The following is a 20267-nucleotide window of genomic DNA, read 5'->3' as shown; positions in this document are numbered from 1 at the left end:
TTTTAAATGTAATCCCTTTCAATATTCTATGCTGTTTTCAATTCAGTTTTACTGTAGGAGGTGGAATTATGGTAGTGGCTTGTTTTTGATCTCATTTACCACAATGTTCATGACCAATTGTATTCTCAGGTGCTACAATAAAATAATATGTTCAAAACCTTATTTTAATTGGGTTGGAAATCATTATCTTAAGTTACACTAGATGTAAAAGTAAAAACAATATGGTGACGATACATACTAGATGTGTACAACTTCATCAGCCTTGTAACAACAGTTTACATAAGTCATTATTAATTATTAATTAGAATTGGCAATATCATTTATGCTACATCAAAGGAAAGAAAAGAAATTATGAAAATAAAAGACTACTTTTATCCACTCAATTTAATTTTGTCCAAGTTTGCTAAACCCATTCCCAGAAACCAGTTTCAAATTTATATCCTGGTGCCAGAGGCAGAGGAACACAAAATAGATTTGAATCTTCTTTAAGTTTAAATATACAAAGAATTTGTGTAACTTACAACAGTTTAAATCATTAGAAATGTGTCTAAAACATCAATCCAGAAAGAATAAACATTATCGCTTTATTTGAACTTTCCTCTTTGAATGAATAGTGCTTGTATGTTCCAATAAATCAGATTCAAAGAAATAAGCCTTATTATCACAGAATGGACAATTGAATTTGGTCGCCAAGTAATGAGTTGTTTTGTAATGACTGTGTAAATTATTTCTGGTTTTAAAAGTTGCTGCACAAAGTTTACACCCGAACGGTTCTAGCCCAGTGTGCGTCCTCATGTGGACGACAAGAGTTTGTTTTTCACCAAAACACATATCACACTGGTCACATTTGTAATCTTTTCGTCCCTGATGGAATGTCTTCACATGATGATTTAAATGGAACTTCTGTTTATATTTTCTTTCACAGAGATCACATTCCCATTTAGCTTCAGGATTTGAAAATTTCCTCACATGAAACATTTTCTTGCATTCATGTTGCATCATTTCAGTTGCACTGTCAAAAAGTTGATTGCATCGTGTACACTTGTGGACTTTTCTTGAAGACCTAACAAAGGTAGAAATATTATTTTAACCAATTTGTAATAGAGAAAGACATACCGTGCATAATAATTAGGTTCAAAACTAACTTTGATTCTTTCCCATCACACACTTTTGTAAGTTTATGTTTCTTTGGGACAAAGTCTGGTTTATCTAAAAAGTGTAAAGAAAATTAAATACATTAATAGAAGTACTTGAAGGATGCAACAGCACAAATTTGCGTGCTATTGATACATGTTCGAGTATTTTCTTTTTTATTTGTATTGCTTACCTTGTTCGTCAAATGAGCTCCTGGAAACAAGATTTACAAATTAAATTTTATTTTAGCTTGATTGTAAAAGGAATTTACTGAGTATTTTAATCTACTTACGAACTAGAATCAGAATCATCCATTCTGTTCAGAACAATCTCTTTCCTACATTGAGAGACAAAAAGAAGAACAACTTTTAGAAGTTATAGGACATTTAAGAGGAATGGGCAGGGCAGTGGAGAATACTTACAGTGTCTTTCCATTTTCCATTGCTTTAGACCTGTTATTTGAAGTTTCAATACCACTCGGTTGTTGAATGCAAGAGTCAGAAGGAAGTCTGGAGTAAATAGAACGGCAAAGGTTTACTTAAGCCTAGCTTAGATTTGGGAAGTAAACAATTAAATTTAGAAAGTTCACCTTGTCATACTTTTCTTTAGATCTTTTCCATCAACCCCTACATCAACTCCTAAAGAATCACTTCTTTTTTGACCAGTTATGTGATGTGAACTGAAATATAACACATATCAACATTAAGTAGAGAGAAAAATGACCTTGGTAACAAAAATACAAACATAGAAACATTGGAAACAACTCAAGCTACTTGTTGCTTGTTGAAGGTTCACAGGACTCTTGATTAGTTAGTTTTGATGAATGGGGAGAGTTACCTCGACCCAACAGTTGATTTTCTCCACTTTCACTGAAAAATAATTGTTAAATCTATAATTTGCGAACAGAAAAGTTAAGTAACCAGAAGATTAACTTCATCTTACCTTGAATCTGATTTGTTTTCTAAAGATATTAATTCGAAGGGCTCACTATGTTGATTTGACTTTTTTGGTGATGTCTTTTTAGATCTGTAACAAGCAAAAAACAAAGTGGAGAGGAGGAGGTCAGAATGCAGAGTAAGAACATTTTAGAAGGATCTGAATGCAACATCTTTTTACTTTTTTTTCACACAGTACAATCTGTCATTGTCACTTTGCTGTGGAGAAGGTTGGAGCTTTTGGGTAAGACCTCTTAAGTTCCCAAGTTTGGGAAGTCTGTTTCCTTCACTATCGCTGAAAAGACATTGCATTTATTTTTAAGAATTAAAAAAAGAATGACGAGTTAAATAAATGGGTACTTACCTGCTACTCTTTGAAGAAACATAGGTGGACTTACTAGAGGATAGTTTCTGACTATGTCTTCGTACATTTCCTCGACTGTAAGATTGCCTTTTTGCAGTATCACTGGCAAGTAATAAGTTAAGTTTCAATAATAATTTGGGAATGAAAGTGCAACAGCAATGAATCATGAATTTAATATGAGATTACCTCATATTTGCTTCATCTTCTGATGATGAGTTGTCAGAAAGGTGGTGAATCTTGTTATATTTTCGGTGTACCGTACTACTTCCCTGAGAAGTACTACATTCTATGTGATTTTTACCTGAAATTTTCAATCAACAAGCTCATTAGGTAAAATTCCAGAAATATTTTAAAATAAAAAGGAGCATTTCCTTTTAAACTTGAAGATTACAAACCAGAGGATGGAATTTGATTGATATCTTCACTAGGCGTTGGCATGGTGAAAGAACCATTTGAGTCACGACTCAGCCTTGACAAAATTATGAAAAATAAGAAAAACGAATAAGTGAGGTGGATTGGTACCAGGGTAACCAGTATTATACAAGAAAGTGGCAAAAACAATACCTGTGCCAGGGTGAGGTAGAAAGGGATGATGAGACATCTTGAGAGCTACCAGATGGCTTATAGAATTTGTCATTTCCCCTTGAATTTTTTAAATCAACCTTGCCATGGCTACTGTTCCCTTCAATATCAGGAGTAGCCTCAACAATAGATTGGTCAGAACTTTCCCCCGTGAAGTCTATGATAGGTATTTGACTAGACATTTGACTAGACAGTTCTTCAGTACATAGTGCTGACTCCTGGCTTGTGCGGGTCTTCTTTCTTTGTCTTGAGGACTTTCGAATCTGCTTGTCTACAATTTTAATGGCTTTATCATCTTTGACGACTGAAATCTCTTGGCTTTCTTTGAATAAATCAACAGAATTATATGTAAGAGGAACTTCTTCGTATAATTCATTATGTTCTGTTTCTGTTTCAACAGTACTATTCATTTTACCTTTAATGCCATCCGCTTTTGATTTGTATCTCTTTGCCAACTTCATTTTTGGTTTTTCTTTTAGATTGTCTGGTGGCTTCTTTAAAATAGTGTCCTGAAAGTCCGTATCTGAATTTTGGCTTGATTCCATTGCTACTATTGTCTTTTTCTTTTTCTTACCTTTACTAAGCATATCCACAGATTTATCTAGAGAAACTGCCATCATAGAGGTTTCTGTTTTTCTTTTCTTCTCATTAAGGTCTAAGTCTTCTTCACACTCTCTTTGTCTCTTTTTCTTTCTTTTCTTCTGGTCTACAATATTTGTAATGCTGTCAGAGAGAGTAGATTCTTGCTCACTATTTTTTTCAGTGGCACATACAGATGCCAGAGTGCGTCTTTGATTTGTTTGAATATATTTATCTTCTGACTCATAAATTGAAGTCTCATCTAGGTTTGATGGAGTTTTACGTTCCTTGCCTGTTACTTTTGATGACAATCCTAATTGTTTCCTTTTCTTCTTTTTGGGATCATCTGGATCATCTTCCTTCAGGGATGCTTTGTTCTTTTCTGTTCCTCTCTCTTGGAGCTGAATAGATTCACTGCACACTCCACATTCACAAGATTTATCCTCAGAAGCAATGGAGGGACCTTTCAGAGTGTTCTCCCTTAATCCCATCTTATGTAAGAATTCCAAGTACACTTTTCTTTTTAATTCGTCATCTCTAGTTATAAAATATTCTGATTCCTCCTTTTTATTTCTTTTCTCTCTCTTCCGTTTCATCTTCTTCTCTTTTTTACAATTTTGCTCTTTCTGCTTCTTTTTCTTTTTTTCTTTCTTTTTCTTTTTCTCCTTTTTACTTTTTTTCTGCTTTTTACTGCCTTTGGTCTCTTGGCTCATCACACTCCCGACTCCTTCGTCAGAAATCTGTGGGCTGCTTACACCTTCTAAAATCACCTCAGAAATTGTATTTTCTTGGGACTCACTCAATCCAGTTTTCAGCAATTCCTGATTTTTGAGATTTGTAGGGCTCCTCTTGTCCAATGTTGAGTCATTCTGATGCTTCTTCTTTTTCTTTGACTTTTCCTTTCTATTGGATTTTGTGCTTCCATCCGAGTCTGGCAAAGAAAATATAAAAGATTCTGATGTTGCATCAGAACACGGCTCTCTAAATTTTGTTTCTTTGGTCGCGGAAATTTGTTCCAATAACCAGTTATGGCTAGTGTGAGCATTATAGATTTTGTTCACTCGGGATCTGACCTTGCCCTCTTTGAGGAATGACGAATGTTTGGAACCTGATTCCATATGTGTGTTTTGGATGTAAGGTACCATGTCAGCTGCCTCAGTTATATCAGATTCAGAGGAGAGACTCATATCATTACTGCTAATATTTTTTGTCAATCTATTAAGGTCTTGTGAACTCTTCTCTTCTACTGCTTTGATGTTTGTACTAACAGAACTATCATCTTCACATGCAGAAAATTTCCACTCTTCATGGTGTCCTTGTAATTGACTGAGTCCATAGTCAGATTCAGAATCCAGTCCAGTAATATCCACAAAGGAATCAGAATTTACATCTTGACCGACACCGGATACATCGGGATCAGCTTCCCATTTTTTCTGCGACAAGGGTTCACCAAAATTGGAATCAGCTTGAGAATTATTCTTTCTTTTCACCATTTGTTCAAACTTGGAAGATCTCATTTTGTCATTCCTTTCCTCAGAATTCTCTTGAAATGCTAAGTCAGGTCCTACATCAGATTCCTCTCCGTCCTTGTTCGTGAACCTGAAGGAGTTTTCCCTTAGCTCATTGTCCATTGCACTATTTTTACGCTTATTTTTCAAATGGCTCTACAGCAGAAAAGATAAAAATAATTTGATAAGAAATATACTCAAATAATAATTTAAAATTGTCCAATTAAAAAGACCTTTAGATAATAAAAAAACAAAAAGCACACTTACGGAGCCTGAGCCATGTTTTTTTTTCTGACGAAGGCTCTCTCCAACTCTTTGATTTTCAATTTTTGTAACTTTCATCTTAATTTAGGGTTACTTGTAAAAGGCTGCTCATCTAGAAAACGGAAGTAACGGTCAGAAACTACATGATAAAAGCCAGACATCAACAAAAATCATAATTTTACAAATACTAAAGTTGGTGTCAATCCGCAAATCTACCTCTACAATAACTACAAACCGGCGATAAAGATCAACGCTCAGAGAGGTTAGTCGTCCGTCGTCCTATCGTCCAAAGATCAGGAGGGGCATTACGGAGCTCCCTGACTTCGGTTCGCCTGCGCCTTCTAAACGCCCTGAAACAGGGTGAGGGGGGTAGAGGGGGGGCACTTAGAAGGCGCAGGCGAATCGCAGTCAGGGAGCTCCGTAATCCCCCTCCAGGAGGAGGCAGAGAGGAGATCTTCTCCTTTGTGTTGCGTCAAGCCGCGAAGACTTGTCGGCGGCCACTCGGCGCACTCGGGCTTCCCGGTCTTCCCCGGGACCAAACGAATTCTTTGGCCAATAAGCCAACAATAAGTGCATCATGGACAATGCATTGTCCTACACATTTCTAGTAAATTTTAAGAGGTTTTTTGTTTTGCATGAAATTTGTTTTCTTTGTCGCGACAGTTGAAAAACTATTCACGATGGGAAACTTCAAAACGCAAAGCGCAAAGCGGGAAGCACCGACCGACGTGTGACTCGTGACCCTCGTGACGTCGTGACGTCCTCCTTGGTTTCTGCCCGGAGCAACAGGTAATTTAGTTGTTGAAGATTTCATTTTATATGTGCAGGACGTGCGTTTCGATGTTCGATACTAGTATTTCTTCGTATTTTTCTGATTGAATTAGATAGTTTTTAATAGCAGGACCAAGAGGAGGTTAGTATCTTTTATTTTCAACTTAGTTTTACTATTTTGCCGTTCATCTTATACGCTGTCACGAGTTAAATATTGTAGTGTTAGAGGTTATTGTGCCCAGTGTTTCACTCATCTAAGTGTCACTACATGTAAACATTTACATAGATCAATATCTAAAAAGTGAATTACCGCTATCAACTTACAGTTGGTTTCGTGGCTACCCGTTGCTGGGAATGTCCTATTATTTGCAGTTTTCTCTCATTCAATACAGACTGTCTACCAGCTGATTTCACAACAGTGCATTGCACTGAGTTGTGTCATTCATTTGAAATGGAAACAGATGCTAGCATTCTAACATCCTGATTTATGGGTGTTACTCTGTGTTCTTGTTTAAATTATGACATAATGATAATTTTATTTTAATCTTCTTACCTTAGCACTACAGACAACGAATTTAGTATATACAGTTATTATTATACAACAGAATCATGAGGGTTGTTGATACTAATAAGCTATGTGAACTACAAAGTAAGCCAGACCATATCAGAAATATCTGCATACTTGCTCATGTCGACCATGGAAAAACTACACTTGCTGATTCACTTGTTGCTAGCAATGGCATTATATCAGCAAGAATGGCTGGCAAATTGAGGTATGAATTTTAATCTTGAATGCCCTATGCTTGCATTTCTTCATGTAATACTGACCATGTATGACGTTAGACAATTTGTTGATGAACTCATCTATACATTTAAAGGTATATGGACAGCAGGAAAGATGAACAAGAAAGAGGAATCACCATGAAAAGTAGTGCAATTTCTCTTTACTGCAATTCAGGTATGGAATTTTTACTCTACCCCTTTTTTGATGCAAAATAAATTGCTGAGCTTGAACAACATTTTTACTGACTCTATTTGTGGACCTTAATGTTTGTTTTTTGTGATTTCTTCTCTGGCATTTATTTAAGACTATTTTCTCACCAGCTAACTCGGAGTATTTAGTGAACTTAATCGACTCACCTGGTCACGTAGATTTTTCTTCAGAAGTATCAACAGCCATTCGACTTTGTGATGGTGCTATTGTTATTGTGGATGTTGTTGAAGGTGTTTGTGCTCAAACCAAGGTATAATTTCTCTATCTAAATGCCACATATAAACTTGTAAATGTGAGATTATTGAATAAAATTTACTCTTTACTGTTTCTTTTTCAGGTGGCTTTAAAACAAGCCTGGATTGAAAATATACAACCTGTGTTGGTGCTCAACAAAATGGATCGCCTGATAACAGAGGTGCAACTGTCACCTCTAGATGCTTATATCCATTTAACTCAAATTTTAGAACAGGTAGTTAATTTTAGAAAGTAGACAGATTATTTTTATCTAGCCTCCATGGTAGATAGTATTTACTCATTGTTTTCTGACACCTGACCTAAGGTAAATGCTGTTCTGGGAGAATTATTCTCCATGGAGGTCCTCAGTAAAACAAGTGCAGAAAATGATCTAGAAGATAACAAAGAGAAAGGGAAAGGAAATGAAGAGTTACATAGTGAAATTGGAGTGAAGGAAGTCTCAGAATGGGCTTCTGGCCTAGATGATGTTGATGATGAAGACTTGTACTTCTCTCCTGAAAAGGGCAATGTAGTGTTTGCCAGTGCTGTTGATGGTTGGGGCTTTCGGTTGGTATTTTATCTTTGTTGTCCTTTTACACTTTTCTGTTTTTCCCCACTAATTTTTCCTATTTATACCATTGTTTAATCTTAAATTAATCTTCTAGGGTCACAGACTTTGCTAAAGTTTTGTCAGCTAAAATGGGCATTAGTGAGATTGTCTTAAATAAGACACTCTGGGGTGACTTTTACCTCAATTCGAAGACAAAACGTATCATGAGGGGTGCACAGGAGAAAGCCAAGAAACCCCTCTTTGTTCAAATGGTACTAGAAAATTTGTGGTCAGTCTATGAAAACATTGTAGTCAGAAAGGTGAGAAATTTTACTGTTGTGCAACAAGTTTATGTTAACCGTGAATTTGAAGAATTACAGGTATTTCAAATTCTCTTGCAGGACAAGGAAAAACTTCAAAAAATTGTGGATAGTTTAAAAATTAAATTAACCACTAGAGATATGCGCCATACAGATGCTAAAGTTCAGTTGCAGGCTGTATGTAGTCAATGGTTGCCTCTAGCATCAGCTGTTCTTGGTAAACTTAGTTCAATTTCTTAGTCGCATGCCTCATTTGAGCTTCGATTGATCAGCTTTTCTGAGCATAGCCCTGTCGCTTTCATTGTTGTTTGGATTATTTTTTATTGTCATCATTGCTTTTAGACATGTGCTGTGAGAAGTTACCATCCCCACTAAAAATGAACGAGGAAAAAGTTGAGAAACTAATGTGCTCCTCTGCCAAAAGATTTGACTCCTTACCTCCGGAAACACAAAAATTGAAGGATCATTTTATTGCCTGTTCTAGTAATGATGAGGACCCTGTTATTGTCTTTATTTCTAAAATGTTTCCAGTAAGTTACAAAATGAATTGATATTGTCCTTTGTATTATGCAGATTGGGAGTTTTACAATCCTGATACATGCTGTTCTAACAAGTGTTTGTCATTCAAAAAAATTAATTTAGGTAGAACAATCACTTTTACCGGAAAATAGACCACAGCCTTTGACTCAAGAGGAAATGGCACTGCGTCGTGAGCAGGCTCGACTGCGACATGCAGAGAGAATGAGTCAGCAAAATGGTTTGTTAAATTATTATCATTGTTAAATGTTGTATCTATCTGAATTTTTTAAGAGAGGCAAATATTTTGTGTATGTTCAGATGCTGCAGCTGGGAGCACAGCAGATATGTCTTTTCCTATCCCGGACACTTCTGTATCTCAAAAGTGTGATGCTCAGGTAACTCCTAGTGTTGAATGTACAAAGGCTCCAGATGAAGATGTTTTTGTTGCATTTGCTCGAGTTTTTAGTGGAAAGATACGAGTTGGCCAAGAATTATTTGTATTGGGACCCAAATACAATCCAACGGCGGTAACAATTAACAAAGTACGTTTACAGTGAAGAAGTGCTGTATTTTAGAGATTAAATGTGTGTTGTACAATATTTTTTAATAGTTTTTTGAAATTCTTATACTTTATCTAGGAACAAAAGGGTGAAGTCATTGTTGACCCAACTCTCACTTTAAAAGATCTAAAACATGGACAACACATCACAAAGATAAAAGTATCTAATCTATATCTTCTTATGGGAAGAGAATTACAGTGTCTTCAGGAGGTACCAGCTGGAAATGTACTTGGTGTGTAGCTGCCTGTTTTTAAAAAATGTACATATGTGGAGCTTATTTATGCCTTTATTGACTTGTTTTGGTCTTGATTTTAGGTATTGGAGGCTTGGAAGAGCATGTTCTTAAGTCGTGTACTTTGTCATCTACCGTAGCTTGTCCATCCTTCACTGAACTACAGCTAATGGCAACACCTATTCTTAGGGTGGCTGTTATGCCAAAACATGCAGCTGATATGCCAGCTCTTGTAAAGGGTCTTCGCTTGTTAAATCAAGCGGATTCCTGTGTGCAAGTTCTTGTCCAGGAAACAGGAGAGCATGTCATTGTAACTGCAGGTGAAGTCCATCTGCAACGCTGTCTAGATGACTTGACGGAGAGGTAAGATTATTGTCTATGGTAATAGTACATATTCTGAAGAGTTATAGGTATGATTTGTTTATATTTTGCTTGATATATTTTTTTTATTTTTTTTTGACAGATATGCTAAAGTTCAAATTAAAGCATCTGAACCAATTGTTCCTTTCCGTGAGACAATTGTGACCCCACCCACTCTTGATATGGTGAATGAAGTCATTCAGGATTCTGTGTCATCTAAAAAGGTAAAACACTTTTTAAAAAGAAATAATTCTTTAAAAGTTTTTATATTTTTAAATTCTGTGTACTTTTGAAAATTTTAGTTTGATTTATCTTTGTTTATATTTTTCTTTTAAGGAGAAAGAAGGTATGATTACAGTGTGGACTGCTAATCAAAAGTGCTGCATCACAATAAATGCAGTCCCCCTCCCTGAAGATGTTGTCAGAATTCTTGAGAATAATACTGATCTCATCAAAACATATGACCAATATATTATGTCCCAGCGCAAACATGGTGATATGGTGTCTTCTATGAAGGCAATGACTTTATCAGATCTTTCTGTTACTGAGGCGATTGTAGAATCAGGAACATCCCTTGAGAACTCTGATGCCACATCTCTCGAAGCAGAGATGGAACAGTTGTCATCATTGACAGATCGTACTTTAAAGGCTATTGAAAAGCTTCAAGAGGATTTGAAGAAAGCATTCGATGATAGTAAACATCCTATGTGGCAAAATGTGGTTGAGAAGATTTGGAGCTTCGGTCCCCGTCGTTTTGGTCCTAACATTCTTATAAACAATATTGATGGACTCCCTTGTTCATTTTGGAACCCTAATTTAGCCACAGAGTGTATAGAATTGAAAGATTTGTTATCAATGGAAAGCAGTTTTGTGAATGGTTTCCAACTGGCCACTCTAGCTGGTCCTCTTTGTGATGAACCGATGATGGGCGTTGCTTTCATTGTGTCAAAATGGGAGCTAAGTTTGTCAAGTCCTGACAGTGAAAGCACAGGGTTAGTCTACAGTATTTGTTTTGCAGTTTATAATTTTCATAATGTGCTTCTAACTTTTAATACCTCAATTTCTGTTTTAAATTATTATTTCAATCCTTTCAGATCCATTGCCTGGGGACCTCTGTCTGGACAAATTATGTCATCTGTGAAGGAGGGATGCAAGAAAGCCTTCCAGGCTCAACCACAACGCTTGATGGCCGCAATGTATAGCTGCAACATCCAGGTCACCGCCGAGGCATTAGGTGAGTGAAATGTGTATTGGGAGATTTTAAATGAACACACTGACATCTACAAAAAGGTGTTTAAATTAAATAAGTTAGGTTTTTATAAATAACAATAAATTATGCAGGTCACACCCTTCTTTTAAGCAATAGCATGAGTTCTAAAATCATTCTATAAGTCTATGATTCAGCGTTTGACAATCCAATCTTAGTAAAAAGCCTATCTTCTCACTTTAACTGGCCGAGACTTTTCAAATTGAGAAACATCACACTAAAGTACTATCAATCCAAATATAATCTAAAACATCTTTCCCATTTTCTACATTAAAATATTTCATGCCACAAAATTTATTAAGATTTCTATGAAGTAGATTTATCAATTCTACTTTAAATTACTATTTCAGATCTTTATCCAATACTGATTTGTTTTGTTTTCCTTAAGGTTAATATTTTTTCTCTCACTGAATACTGCTACATTTGTTGATGGTATAATTTTACAACCCCTAATTGCCTTTTAAGAGGAATGATTTTCAAGATAATTTTTCATTTCTAGTTTTGATTTTTAAGGAAAAAATGGTACATATACACATATATTTGACATGTTTTTAATCAGGAAGCTGTTCCTGTACTATTGATCCATGATTTGGTTCCCAAATCTGTAGTTTCAAAAAATTCAAAGAATTTAGTAATTTTACCATCACAAGCACTTACTTATTAGAAATGATCACAACCCTCATCATGTTTACCACAGTTTTCACTCCCTAGTCGTCAGTCTCATCAACCAACAGCTTAACTCACAATGAACTATGAAAACTAGAACTCTATACGTACACACACACACAGTAAAAGTTTTTGATGCAATTCAAGGAAAAGAAACAATCTCCACTGGGGCAGATAAGTTTTCCTTCTTTAGGTTGAGAAGTACTTGTTAAAAGTGACTGCTGCATTTAGAATTCTATTCAATTTATCAATGACTTCGTCATTGGGTCTAGCAGATTTGGACACTTCTGTGTAGTTATAAATGAGCCTGTTAGTAATCAAAGTCGAATTGAGATTTTCAATCTTAATAAAAGTAGAAAATATTTTACCAGCCTACTTATACCTAGGAGAAGGGACATACATAAGTTAATTAATGCACGGATCTATGAAAGTAGACAACATAATAAAAATTATCCAGAAAAGTACACGCTTTTGTAGGTGAGCACTGCAAACCAGATAAAAAGTCTTTTAATTACTCTTATCTAGTAACTGCTATACTTCTACTATGGCTATGGCTCAAAATACATGTCACCTCAGTGATAAATACTATTAATCTTATCTCAGCATGTCGAAGTGAGATGTTGGTTAAACGCTCTGCAAACTGTCGTCAACCAACATCTTAGTGGCATTGCTTGATCACATTTAGCACTGAGGGAGGTATGCTTCAACCCATTGCCATAAGAAACCTTAGCCTAGAAATAAATAAACAGTTTGTACAGTCTTGTCGGGATCGGATTGCGCGGGTCTCTTCATCCTTTTATCAGATTCATCGCTCGTGCCAGCTCCCAGACTCTGTCCCAGGGGAACGGCGGCAGATCGTTGTACGCTGCAACAGAGACGGCGCAGGTCAGGCACTAGTTCGCCCTCCCGTTGTCGGTGCGTCGCGCCGCTGCGCACACAAACCTTTAGCTGAGCGCGGGTGCCGCGAGCTTCGCGCGTATCTGAGCGGGCGGCCCTTGCGGTTGGAGGTGGACGAGGGCCTCTTGACGCAAACCATGCCGTACACCCGGATGCCAGGCACGCTGGCGTACGTCGGCTGGTCGTGGATGATTGGTCCCTCTGAAAGCAGACGAGAGGTGGTTGTAGCTCGCAGGGCTGCAGGTGTCCGTGTCGTGCGCGCGTCGTGGCGCCTGAGGCGCCTGGCGCCGCGAGCCTCACCTAGCATGTTGGTCCTGGCCGGCGCGCAGCGACAGATGACCAGGTAGTGCGACTTGCCCGTCCTGACGTTCTGCAGCGCGAGCAAGGACCAGTCCTTGGGCGCCTTGCACAGGCGTACCTCGGCAACGGGCTCGCACGTCTTGGCCAGCGTCAGCACCTGCAGCAGGGGAGGAGCCGAAGTTAGTCGCTGTGATCCTCGCCCCGCCCCCTCACGCTACCCAACCACTGCTCGTTTGAGCGAACCGTGAACCGTGCGAAAATAGGCGCCACTCCCGTGCATTGCATTAACTGATTGATTTAACCAGAGAGTCGATCTAGACTGGTAAATAGCGTGACTGCTTCTGGCAAATCCGTTTGGGATGGTATTGATTGGTTGCCCCCTATCGACCATCTGAAAATAATTGTGACGGGAAATAGAAAGTAGGAGAATGGGAAGGGGATGGGCGGGATTTATACCGGAAGCTAGGCCCTCAGGCTGTTACCCACTGGCCAACTTCTCACGACCCTTTAAGCTGTTTATCGGTGGACGACTTTGCCGCCCGGGCTGCTCGAGCCGCGGGGTGCGCTGGCATTTAGCTGGCTTTTAGCTGGTGTTTAGCTGGCGTCGGTGGCGCCCGCTTGTGACGGCCCCACTCGGAAATTGGACATGTAACGGTCATTGATTGGTGGCGTACCTTGCCCCTGGTGGTGCTGGCGAGCTCGGTGGTGTGCAGGTCGTCCGAGTTGAGCGACGCGGAGCAGGGGTCCTGGTGCCTGGACGGGCAGGCGCACAGCGGCTGGGTGTAGTTCAGCCGCACGTACACAGCGTTGCAGACCTACAAGCACGGTTACACGAGGGTAATTTATTTTTTACCCTTGCTCTTGTTATATGGTCTAGTATTTAGGAAAAAGTTTTTATTTTATCACGCGTTTGTCTAGACGGTCTTGTAAAAACGACTCACCTGTTGCACGGCGCACTCGGGCAGGAGGTAGATGTGCTGGTTGTGCGGGTAGTAGTGGTACTTGGTGGGCTTAGTCAGCACGCCTGTCGCCGACTCCCCGCCGGGCAGACTCAGCGTGCCGGGTGTCTGGAAGGCAGGGACGAAGAAAAAGTGCAGAGTTAATTTCCATGAACAAACTGTGAGAGGCGTGGAAAAGACGGATCGAGATCGGCGCGCCGAGGCATTTTTTTTTTGTAGACCGTGACCGTGAGGCTAAAAGAGTAAACTGAGCGTCTTCTGCGCGGGTGGGTCCGGCCGGCACAGCGGGCAGGAGGCGGGGTGGACTACGTCGCCCTGTGAGTAGGCAGCCCAACTGCCACCCCGGTCGGGTGTGGCGCGCGCATGTGTGGTCGGGGGCTCCCCGTTCGGCAGGGCCTCCGCCAGCGCGTCTCGCCTCTCTCGCACCCACAGCCCACTCCAGGCCGCTCCGCCGTGGTCTCATGATGCCCACTTTCCGGCACCCTCGACGGAAAGACAAAGACTCGAAAATGGAGGAAATTTGTTGTCGCTTCCCTCCCCCCCCCCCTCCCTCTCACTAACTTGACATTTTCCGGCGACTACTGCTACTACTTTTGTTCATTTTAGTGTCGTGTCGGATGAAGGTGCACGTAAAAGAAAAAACTCCAAAAAAACACCAACGTTGGAAAGGAAACGCTTTGATTAGTGGATTTCTTTGGTCTTGTTTCGATCGGCGAGCTGCGACCAGCCAGCCGGCAGTCGGGCAGGCTGCGGCGGTGCGGTACTCTGCCAGAAATGTCACCCTCAAGGTGCCCCGAGGAGACGCGCAGGGCTCGGGTGACGCCGCCGCCGCCGCCGTCGCCGCGGGTCACACCCGCTCTCCCGGCTCGCGGGGCGCGCTCGATCGGAACGCCAAAAACGAAGAGCATCCGCACGGCAGTGGGGAATTAAGTGGCGCGAATTGAGTGCCAACCATGACTGACATGGACCCCCTTGCTAGGCCGCCTAACGAGAAAATCTGCTCCGGATACAAGGGCTATTGGCCACTTGGGATGCTCCCAGGCGCGCGGGAGGTCGACGACGAGTGCCTGGCGGGGCTCCAACGCATCGCCCAGTCCAGGCGCTCCCCGGCACCGCAATCGCGGGGTTGTGCGTGGAAACAGGAGGAAGAGACAGTTGCGTGGCTGACCGGTCGGGGGCCCGGTGGCCCCGAGGGGTGGCTGCCGGTGGCTGCAACACTGGCCGGGCTGGCAGCGCGCACGCAAGCGTGTCCCAGCGCCCAGCCGAGGCGTCTTTTTGTGGCTCTTACCGGCTTGGCTCGCTGCTGTTGCTGCTGCCAGGCCGCTAGTTCTGATAGATGCTGTTCGTGTTGACCGGCACGGCCGCGCGCGGTGTGCTCGACGCTCAGCCCCTCGACCGAAGCCGCGCTGCGCTGGGCTGGGCCGCTAGCTTTGGTAGACGCTGTTCGTGTTGACCGGCACGGCCGCGCGCGGTGTGCTCGACGCTCAACCCTCTCCCCTCGACCGGAGCGGGCCGGGCCGGGCCGCTAGCTCTCGTGGACGCTGTTCGACGGCCGCGGCGTGCTCGACGCCCAACTCCCTTCGACCGGAGCCGCCTGTCCGTGCGGAGGCCATGAGGGGCGCGACGGACCTGTGGCCGGCCCATAAGCAAATGACCCATATCCCCCCCTGGTCGCGCTGGTCGCGCCCAGCCGTGCGCGCCCTCGGCAGCTCTCAAGAGCCAGCTGCAGGAGTTTATCGGAAGCACGTGACTGTTGGCGTGACGACCCCCGCCCGCCTCCCTGCCGCTCCCCGCCTCCGTCATGCCCCCCCTGCTGCTGCTGCACTCCGGGCGCACGGCAGAGTGCGGCGGCCGGGCTGCCGCCGGTGCGCTTGCTGCAGCCGCTGCAGCACCGGCTTTGTTTTGTGGCTTTTTGCCGCAAATGAGCGATGGTGCTTGCGCCGGTCCCTGATAGGCTGGGCCCGAGGCCAGAGGCGAGCCTCGCCCGTTCCTTGTCCCCGCACCACCGCCGCCGCCGCACCGGGGCTATTTTGCAACATTCGTTAGTGTGAATGGCTTCCTTCTCTGCCAGCGACTTGTTGCCGGCGCTCATTTAAGGCGGAGATGTAACATTTTTACTGGTGCCTGGAATCCGGGCGCCGCGCCGTGCCGCGCCACGCGATGCAGGCCGTGTATGACCACAAGTGATGGAGTAATTCGAAGCCCAGTCTTGTCGGGGCGTGTCGCGGTAACTCATCTCCGCGCTAAAGGATTCTGCCGCGCTCCGTCCGCACGACACGGGGAGCGACCCGGCCGGACCCGGCGTGCTCCGCAGGCTCCGCAGCAGCTCCACGGCCGGAAATTCATTTCGACCGGCGCAAGATGTTATCGAGCGCCAGCAGCTGTCGCAGCCGATTGCTCTGCTTGTCAGATAGAGGGAGAACAAAAATCTATTACGGTACGTTGGTCAAGCCATAAATTTGGGACCTGATATAAATGGAAAATACAATGCCATTGCAAAATTTCCACTTGGTTCTCCTTTAGGGGTCATGAAGACTCCTGCTCATAACTTTCAATTGCCTTTAATTCCATATCGTTTCGTGAATTTTATGCCTTATATCGCTAACTAGTAAAAAAAATGAAATAAAATAAAAAGATTTGCGGTACATGCTTGTCCTAAAATTATCCATTACTTTTACGACTTTTTCTTATACGGCCTCTCGCTCTGCCCCGGCTCTGCCGCGACAAGTCAGACTCTAGTCAAGAGCTGCGGTCTGACTCCCAGCCGCTGTGATGGCACCTTCATTACGACCCTCTCCGCCCCCCCCCCCATTTCTTTTTTACGCCGCTGCACCGTGTATCGTGTATTGGATGACGACGAGCATGGCTTTCCACCCGGCGGCGCGGCGCGGCGCGGCGCGGCGGGTCCCTCCTCGGCTCGCCATTACAATTACCAGTCGTCATTTATTTCATGAGAAAATATAATCGGCTGTCGCAGCGTTACGTGGAACGCAGCGCGCGAGAAAAGTGTTTCGCCCGAGCGAAGTGTGTGTGTGTTCTGAAGTGTGCCTCCTCCGGCGTCCCTCCTCCCCGCAGGCTCACATAACTTGCGTGTTTTACTGATCCGCGGGGGAATGGTATACGGAATGGACCCGTCGCGGGGACTCCATCTCTCTGTTGGTGACGGGCCTCGGAATTGATTTTTGAAAATGTGCGACCCGTTTGGTCTCCCATTCCCACGGCGCGGTGGTGTGGTTCGCTCGCTCGCGCGCACGCCGCGCGACATCTGCGTGGCGCCTCTTCTAATCCGGGTCGGGGGACGCGGCGGGACGGGACGCACGCGGGGCACGATTTCGTAGAAAGGCGATAAATAACACCAGCTGTATCAAAGGAAAGGAGAAGAGAAAAAAATCTGCGTAGCAAGCAGTTGGCTGAATCTCCCCCGCCCCCTCTGTCTCTCGATCCCTTCTACCTTCTCTTTCCATTCCCCCCCAGTCAGCGCCTTTGACCCCGGAATCCCTTTACACCCAAGTTGTTGGCACGAAGTGCGATGCCTCTTGTTCGTTTTTGTTTTTTTCGTGACTCCTTTTGCACACGTCTCCACTCGAAAACAACAACGACAAAAAAGGTGAAAAAATCTCGGTGTCGATACGGGCGGCGCTTTCGGAAACTTTCCTCTCTCTCTCTCCTCTCTCTGCGCGTGGCGGCGCGTGGCGGAACATCAGCACCTCACCACAACGCAGCCTAGGTGCCAGCCCGCGGCGGCGGGGGCGGGGCGGGGCGGACTTCCCCGTCGAATCGACCGACGGACAGGCCGGCCGGACGCGCGGGCTTAAAAACGCTGTAACAACTGTCGGCGTCGCCGCCCCCCTCCTCGGCCCCCCTCGGCCCTTGGTTTGTCACGCGGGGAAGGACATCGCGGCTGGTATGCAGCGGGCGGAGGAATGCGGCGGACGCGTTTGTGGCGCCGCGCGGTGGCGCCGCCGCCGCCGCCGCGCCCGCGGGCCACGCTCGGCCGCGCGCCGGTGCGTACCCTATGCGAGCCCCGCGCCGCCCCGCCCCGCCCCGCGAGGAGACATGAGGAGCAGCCAGGGAATGGATGCGGTGCCGCGCAGGCCTCGCTTCACTTTCTCTGCTCGTCATCTGTTGTCCGTCCGACCGGCCCGTCCCGTCGGCCGTCAGGACCGCGTCAAGGGACCGGCCTTCGTACAAATCACATGATAATATGCGGCGGCCGGCGCAGTGAGAGTCGTACGTGTCGGGGCGCGGCGGCAGCGACAGCGCGGCGCGTAACGCCAGTGGCGCCCCGCCCCACCCCGCCTCGTGTGTGTGATTGCGGTCGTTCGGTTCGCACGTTTGCTCTGCAGCCGGTACCCTTTTTCAGCTGCCGCTGCCGCCGCCGCCGCCGCTCCGAGAGCCGAGCAGCTGATTTACATATCGTTTCGATGACGGCCGCGTTTTGCACGCCGCTCGCAAATCATTGAAATATCACCCGGCGAGGCGGGCGGGGAAGCTTTATGCAGTGCAGCTGCGGTTGCACCTCGCCTCATCCCTCCCTCCTTCCTCTTACCTCCTTCATCTTTCCCTCTCTCTCTCTCTCCTACGGTGACGGTAGCCCTTCGGCCGCCGCCGCCTTCCGTTCGCTCCTTTTTGTACAGTTTCGCGCCCGAACAAGCGCACCTAAATCAGACTCGGCGACTGCTTCCTGAATAACCACCCGCCTTTCTCTCTCTGTCTCTCCCTCTAGCTCCTCTCTGCTCGCCGTCACTTTCGTGGAGGAGCGAGAGAGAAGCTTGTCGGCTGCTCTTGGGACGCGCGCCCCTGCGGCATTTGCATGCAAGAGAGGGCGCGCGAGGGGCACAAATGCAAATTTTAACTTGTGGCGGGAAGAATCAAGCAGTCGGAACGAACGTATCATCGGCGCCGCGTCGAACCCAGGCGGCTGGAAGGAGACGACACAGGCGGGACCAGAAACCAAACCGATTTTTATTCAACTTAATCCACCGGAAGAAAAAACTTTAGTGACTGAAAGCATGTTATTATTGTCTCTTCTGCAATAACTTTTTTTTTGCAGTCACGAACTTCACGCATTACCGGCGCATTTCTTTTCTATTTATAGTTCTTTATTTTCCCCTCTCTCGCATGCCGTCGTGTATGCAGTCGCGTGTCACTCCGCTAATGACGCGTCGGACTTCTGACCTTGCTGCCCCGCCCCGCCCCGCTCCGGCCGGCCGGCCTCTTCGCATTGGGGCAGGTCGTGTGCCGGGCAGCCGGCTTAGCGCGTCGTGCCGCACGCAAGACGGAGAAAGAGAGAGAAAGAGAGAGAAAGAGAGACGAGTGTGAGAGCGAGAGAGCGGGGGAGCCGAGAGGTTACTGGCCGCGGGGTTGGAAGCAAGAGGCAGCCTCCTCCTCTTTCCCGCGGCCGGAGCGGCAGTGCGGCTGCAGAGTGCTTAAAACACGCTCTCCGGCCGCCGCTAAGCCGACTGTTGCACACTCTGCGCTCAAAGTGTCGGGCCTGCCTCCTGCCTCCCTCTCTGTTGTCGGCCCAGCTGCTGATGCTGCTGCTGTATAGGCTCGACGGCTCTCCTCTCTTTTGGTCGTAAGCGCTCCGCGAGTGACGTCACACTCTTTGATGAGGTTTTCTCCTTCGGGGGCGCCGTGTGTGACGGCCCGGGCGCGTGACGGCCTGCTGCTGCTGCTATTTGTAGAGGAAGCGGCCGGCGGGCTTCTCTTTTTATTTTGTGTCTGTGCTTGTGTGTGTGCGAGTTTGTTTTGAGAAGAGAAAGGGCGCGAGAGCTGGGGCTATTATTTCCGGCGCGAATGGCCCGATGACTGATGCTCACCGATAGTGGCTACCTTAGCGCGCATCGCGTCGCCTTTCCTGCTGCGCCTCCTGTGCGGGCAGCTCTTGCTGTGCTAAAGAGTCGACCTACATCGTGCGTCCTATAACTTTATTTTTTGTGTACATCCCGTTTTATTAAATTCAATATTCTGGCGCGCGTAGTTGTGTGCCAGCTCTACGCGCCGCGCGGTACGGCACGACGGGCCGCACAGCGCTGCAGAAAGAAGTGCCGCCCTGCTTGTCGCCCCGCCCCGCCCCGCCCTGCTTGTCGCCCCGCAGCGCCACCGCCGCTGCGACGTTCGGCAATAATTTGGCCAAGAGGGGAGGGGGTACAGCATCTCTCCGCCCGTTACTCGCGGGGCTAGATAAGGAGAGAAAAAACTTGACTGACCCGCTTTTTATGCGGCGCGCCGCGGTGCTCTATGTCAAACGACGGGGCCCGATTTGTCAC

At 45.2% G+C, this 20267-nt stretch overlaps 3 protein-coding genes across 7 annotated transcripts in view; 1 reads left to right on the top strand and 2 right to left on the bottom strand.

The window, feature by feature from the left end:
• Positions 1-150: 150 nt before the first annotated feature.
• LOC113212530 (histone-lysine N-methyltransferase, H3 lysine-79 specific-like) lies at positions 151-5720 on the bottom strand. Of its 2 annotated transcripts, none has more exons than XM_026431265.2 (15): positions 5602-5720; positions 5370-5478; positions 2998-5258; positions 2829-2902; positions 2620-2734; positions 2434-2535; positions 2251-2364; positions 2077-2160; positions 1908-2003; positions 1724-1813; positions 1557-1643; positions 1427-1471; positions 1328-1347; positions 1146-1209; positions 151-1063 (listed from the first exon to the last, which is right to left on the bottom strand). In XM_026431265.2, exons 2-15 carry the CDS (start codon positions 5442-5444, stop codon positions 577-579), a joined length of 3714 nt encoding a protein of 1237 aa, XP_026287050.1. In that variant the 5' UTR covers positions 5445-5478; positions 5602-5720; the 3' UTR covers positions 151-576. The 2 variants fall into 2 exon arrangements, with proteins under 2 accessions (XP_026287050.1, XP_026287049.1); XM_026431264.2 differs by having other exon boundaries at positions 5583-5708.
• A 415-nt stretch (positions 5721-6135) lies between these two features.
• LOC113212506 (elongation factor-like GTPase 1) overlaps positions 6136-20267 on the top strand; it is a 111757-nt gene continuing 97625 nt past the window's right edge. For all 4 annotated transcript variants that reach the window (XR_008011550.1, XM_026431229.2, XM_026431230.2 and 1 more), the window contains exons 1-16: positions 6136-6279; positions 6696-6910; positions 7016-7095; positions 7242-7381; positions 7469-7600; positions 7691-7932; positions 8031-8235; positions 8317-8452; positions 8578-8765; positions 8878-8992; positions 9073-9296; positions 9393-9546; positions 9630-9909; positions 10010-10130; positions 10243-10898; positions 11001-11140. Coding sequence is in view for 3 of the 4 variants with exons in the window: in XM_026431229.2 (XP_026287014.1) it covers positions 6747-6910; positions 7016-7095; positions 7242-7381; positions 7469-7600; positions 7691-7932; positions 8031-8235; positions 8317-8452; positions 8578-8765; positions 8878-8992; positions 9073-9296; positions 9393-9546; positions 9630-9909; positions 10010-10130; positions 10243-10898; positions 11001-11140 (2977 nt within the window). In the remaining variant the exon portion in view is untranslated. The remainder of the gene's footprint in view (positions 6280-6695; positions 6911-7015; positions 7096-7241; positions 7382-7468; positions 7601-7690; positions 7933-8030; positions 8236-8316; positions 8453-8577; positions 8766-8877; positions 8993-9072; positions 9297-9392; positions 9547-9629; positions 9910-10009; positions 10131-10242; positions 10899-11000; positions 11141-20267) is intronic.
• The window catches only part of LOC127750165 (uncharacterized protein DDB_G0290587), a 58257-nt gene continuing 49175 nt past the window's right edge, over positions 11186-20267 (bottom strand). Inside the window, exons 3-7 of the mRNA XM_052270981.1 lie at positions 13978-14103; positions 13711-13851; positions 13037-13193; positions 12782-12937; positions 11186-12704 (exon numbers count right to left, since the gene is read on the bottom strand). Coding sequence (XP_052126941.1) covers positions 12628-12704; positions 12782-12937; positions 13037-13193; positions 13711-13851; positions 13978-14103 — 657 coding nt within the window. The 3' untranslated portion in view covers positions 11186-12627. The remainder of the gene's footprint in view (positions 12705-12781; positions 12938-13036; positions 13194-13710; positions 13852-13977; positions 14104-20267) is intronic.

The sequence above is a fragment of the Frankliniella occidentalis genome, unplaced genomic scaffold, assembly GCF_000697945.3.
Source record: "Frankliniella occidentalis isolate FOCC.00 unplaced genomic scaffold, Focc_3.1 Scaffold145, whole genome shotgun sequence".
In the NCBI taxonomy this organism is placed as follows: Eukaryota; Metazoa; Arthropoda; class Insecta; order Thysanoptera; family Thripidae; genus Frankliniella; species Frankliniella occidentalis.
Note: the sequence above shows the minus strand (reverse complement) of the source record. Positions and strands in the feature narration are given on the sequence as shown.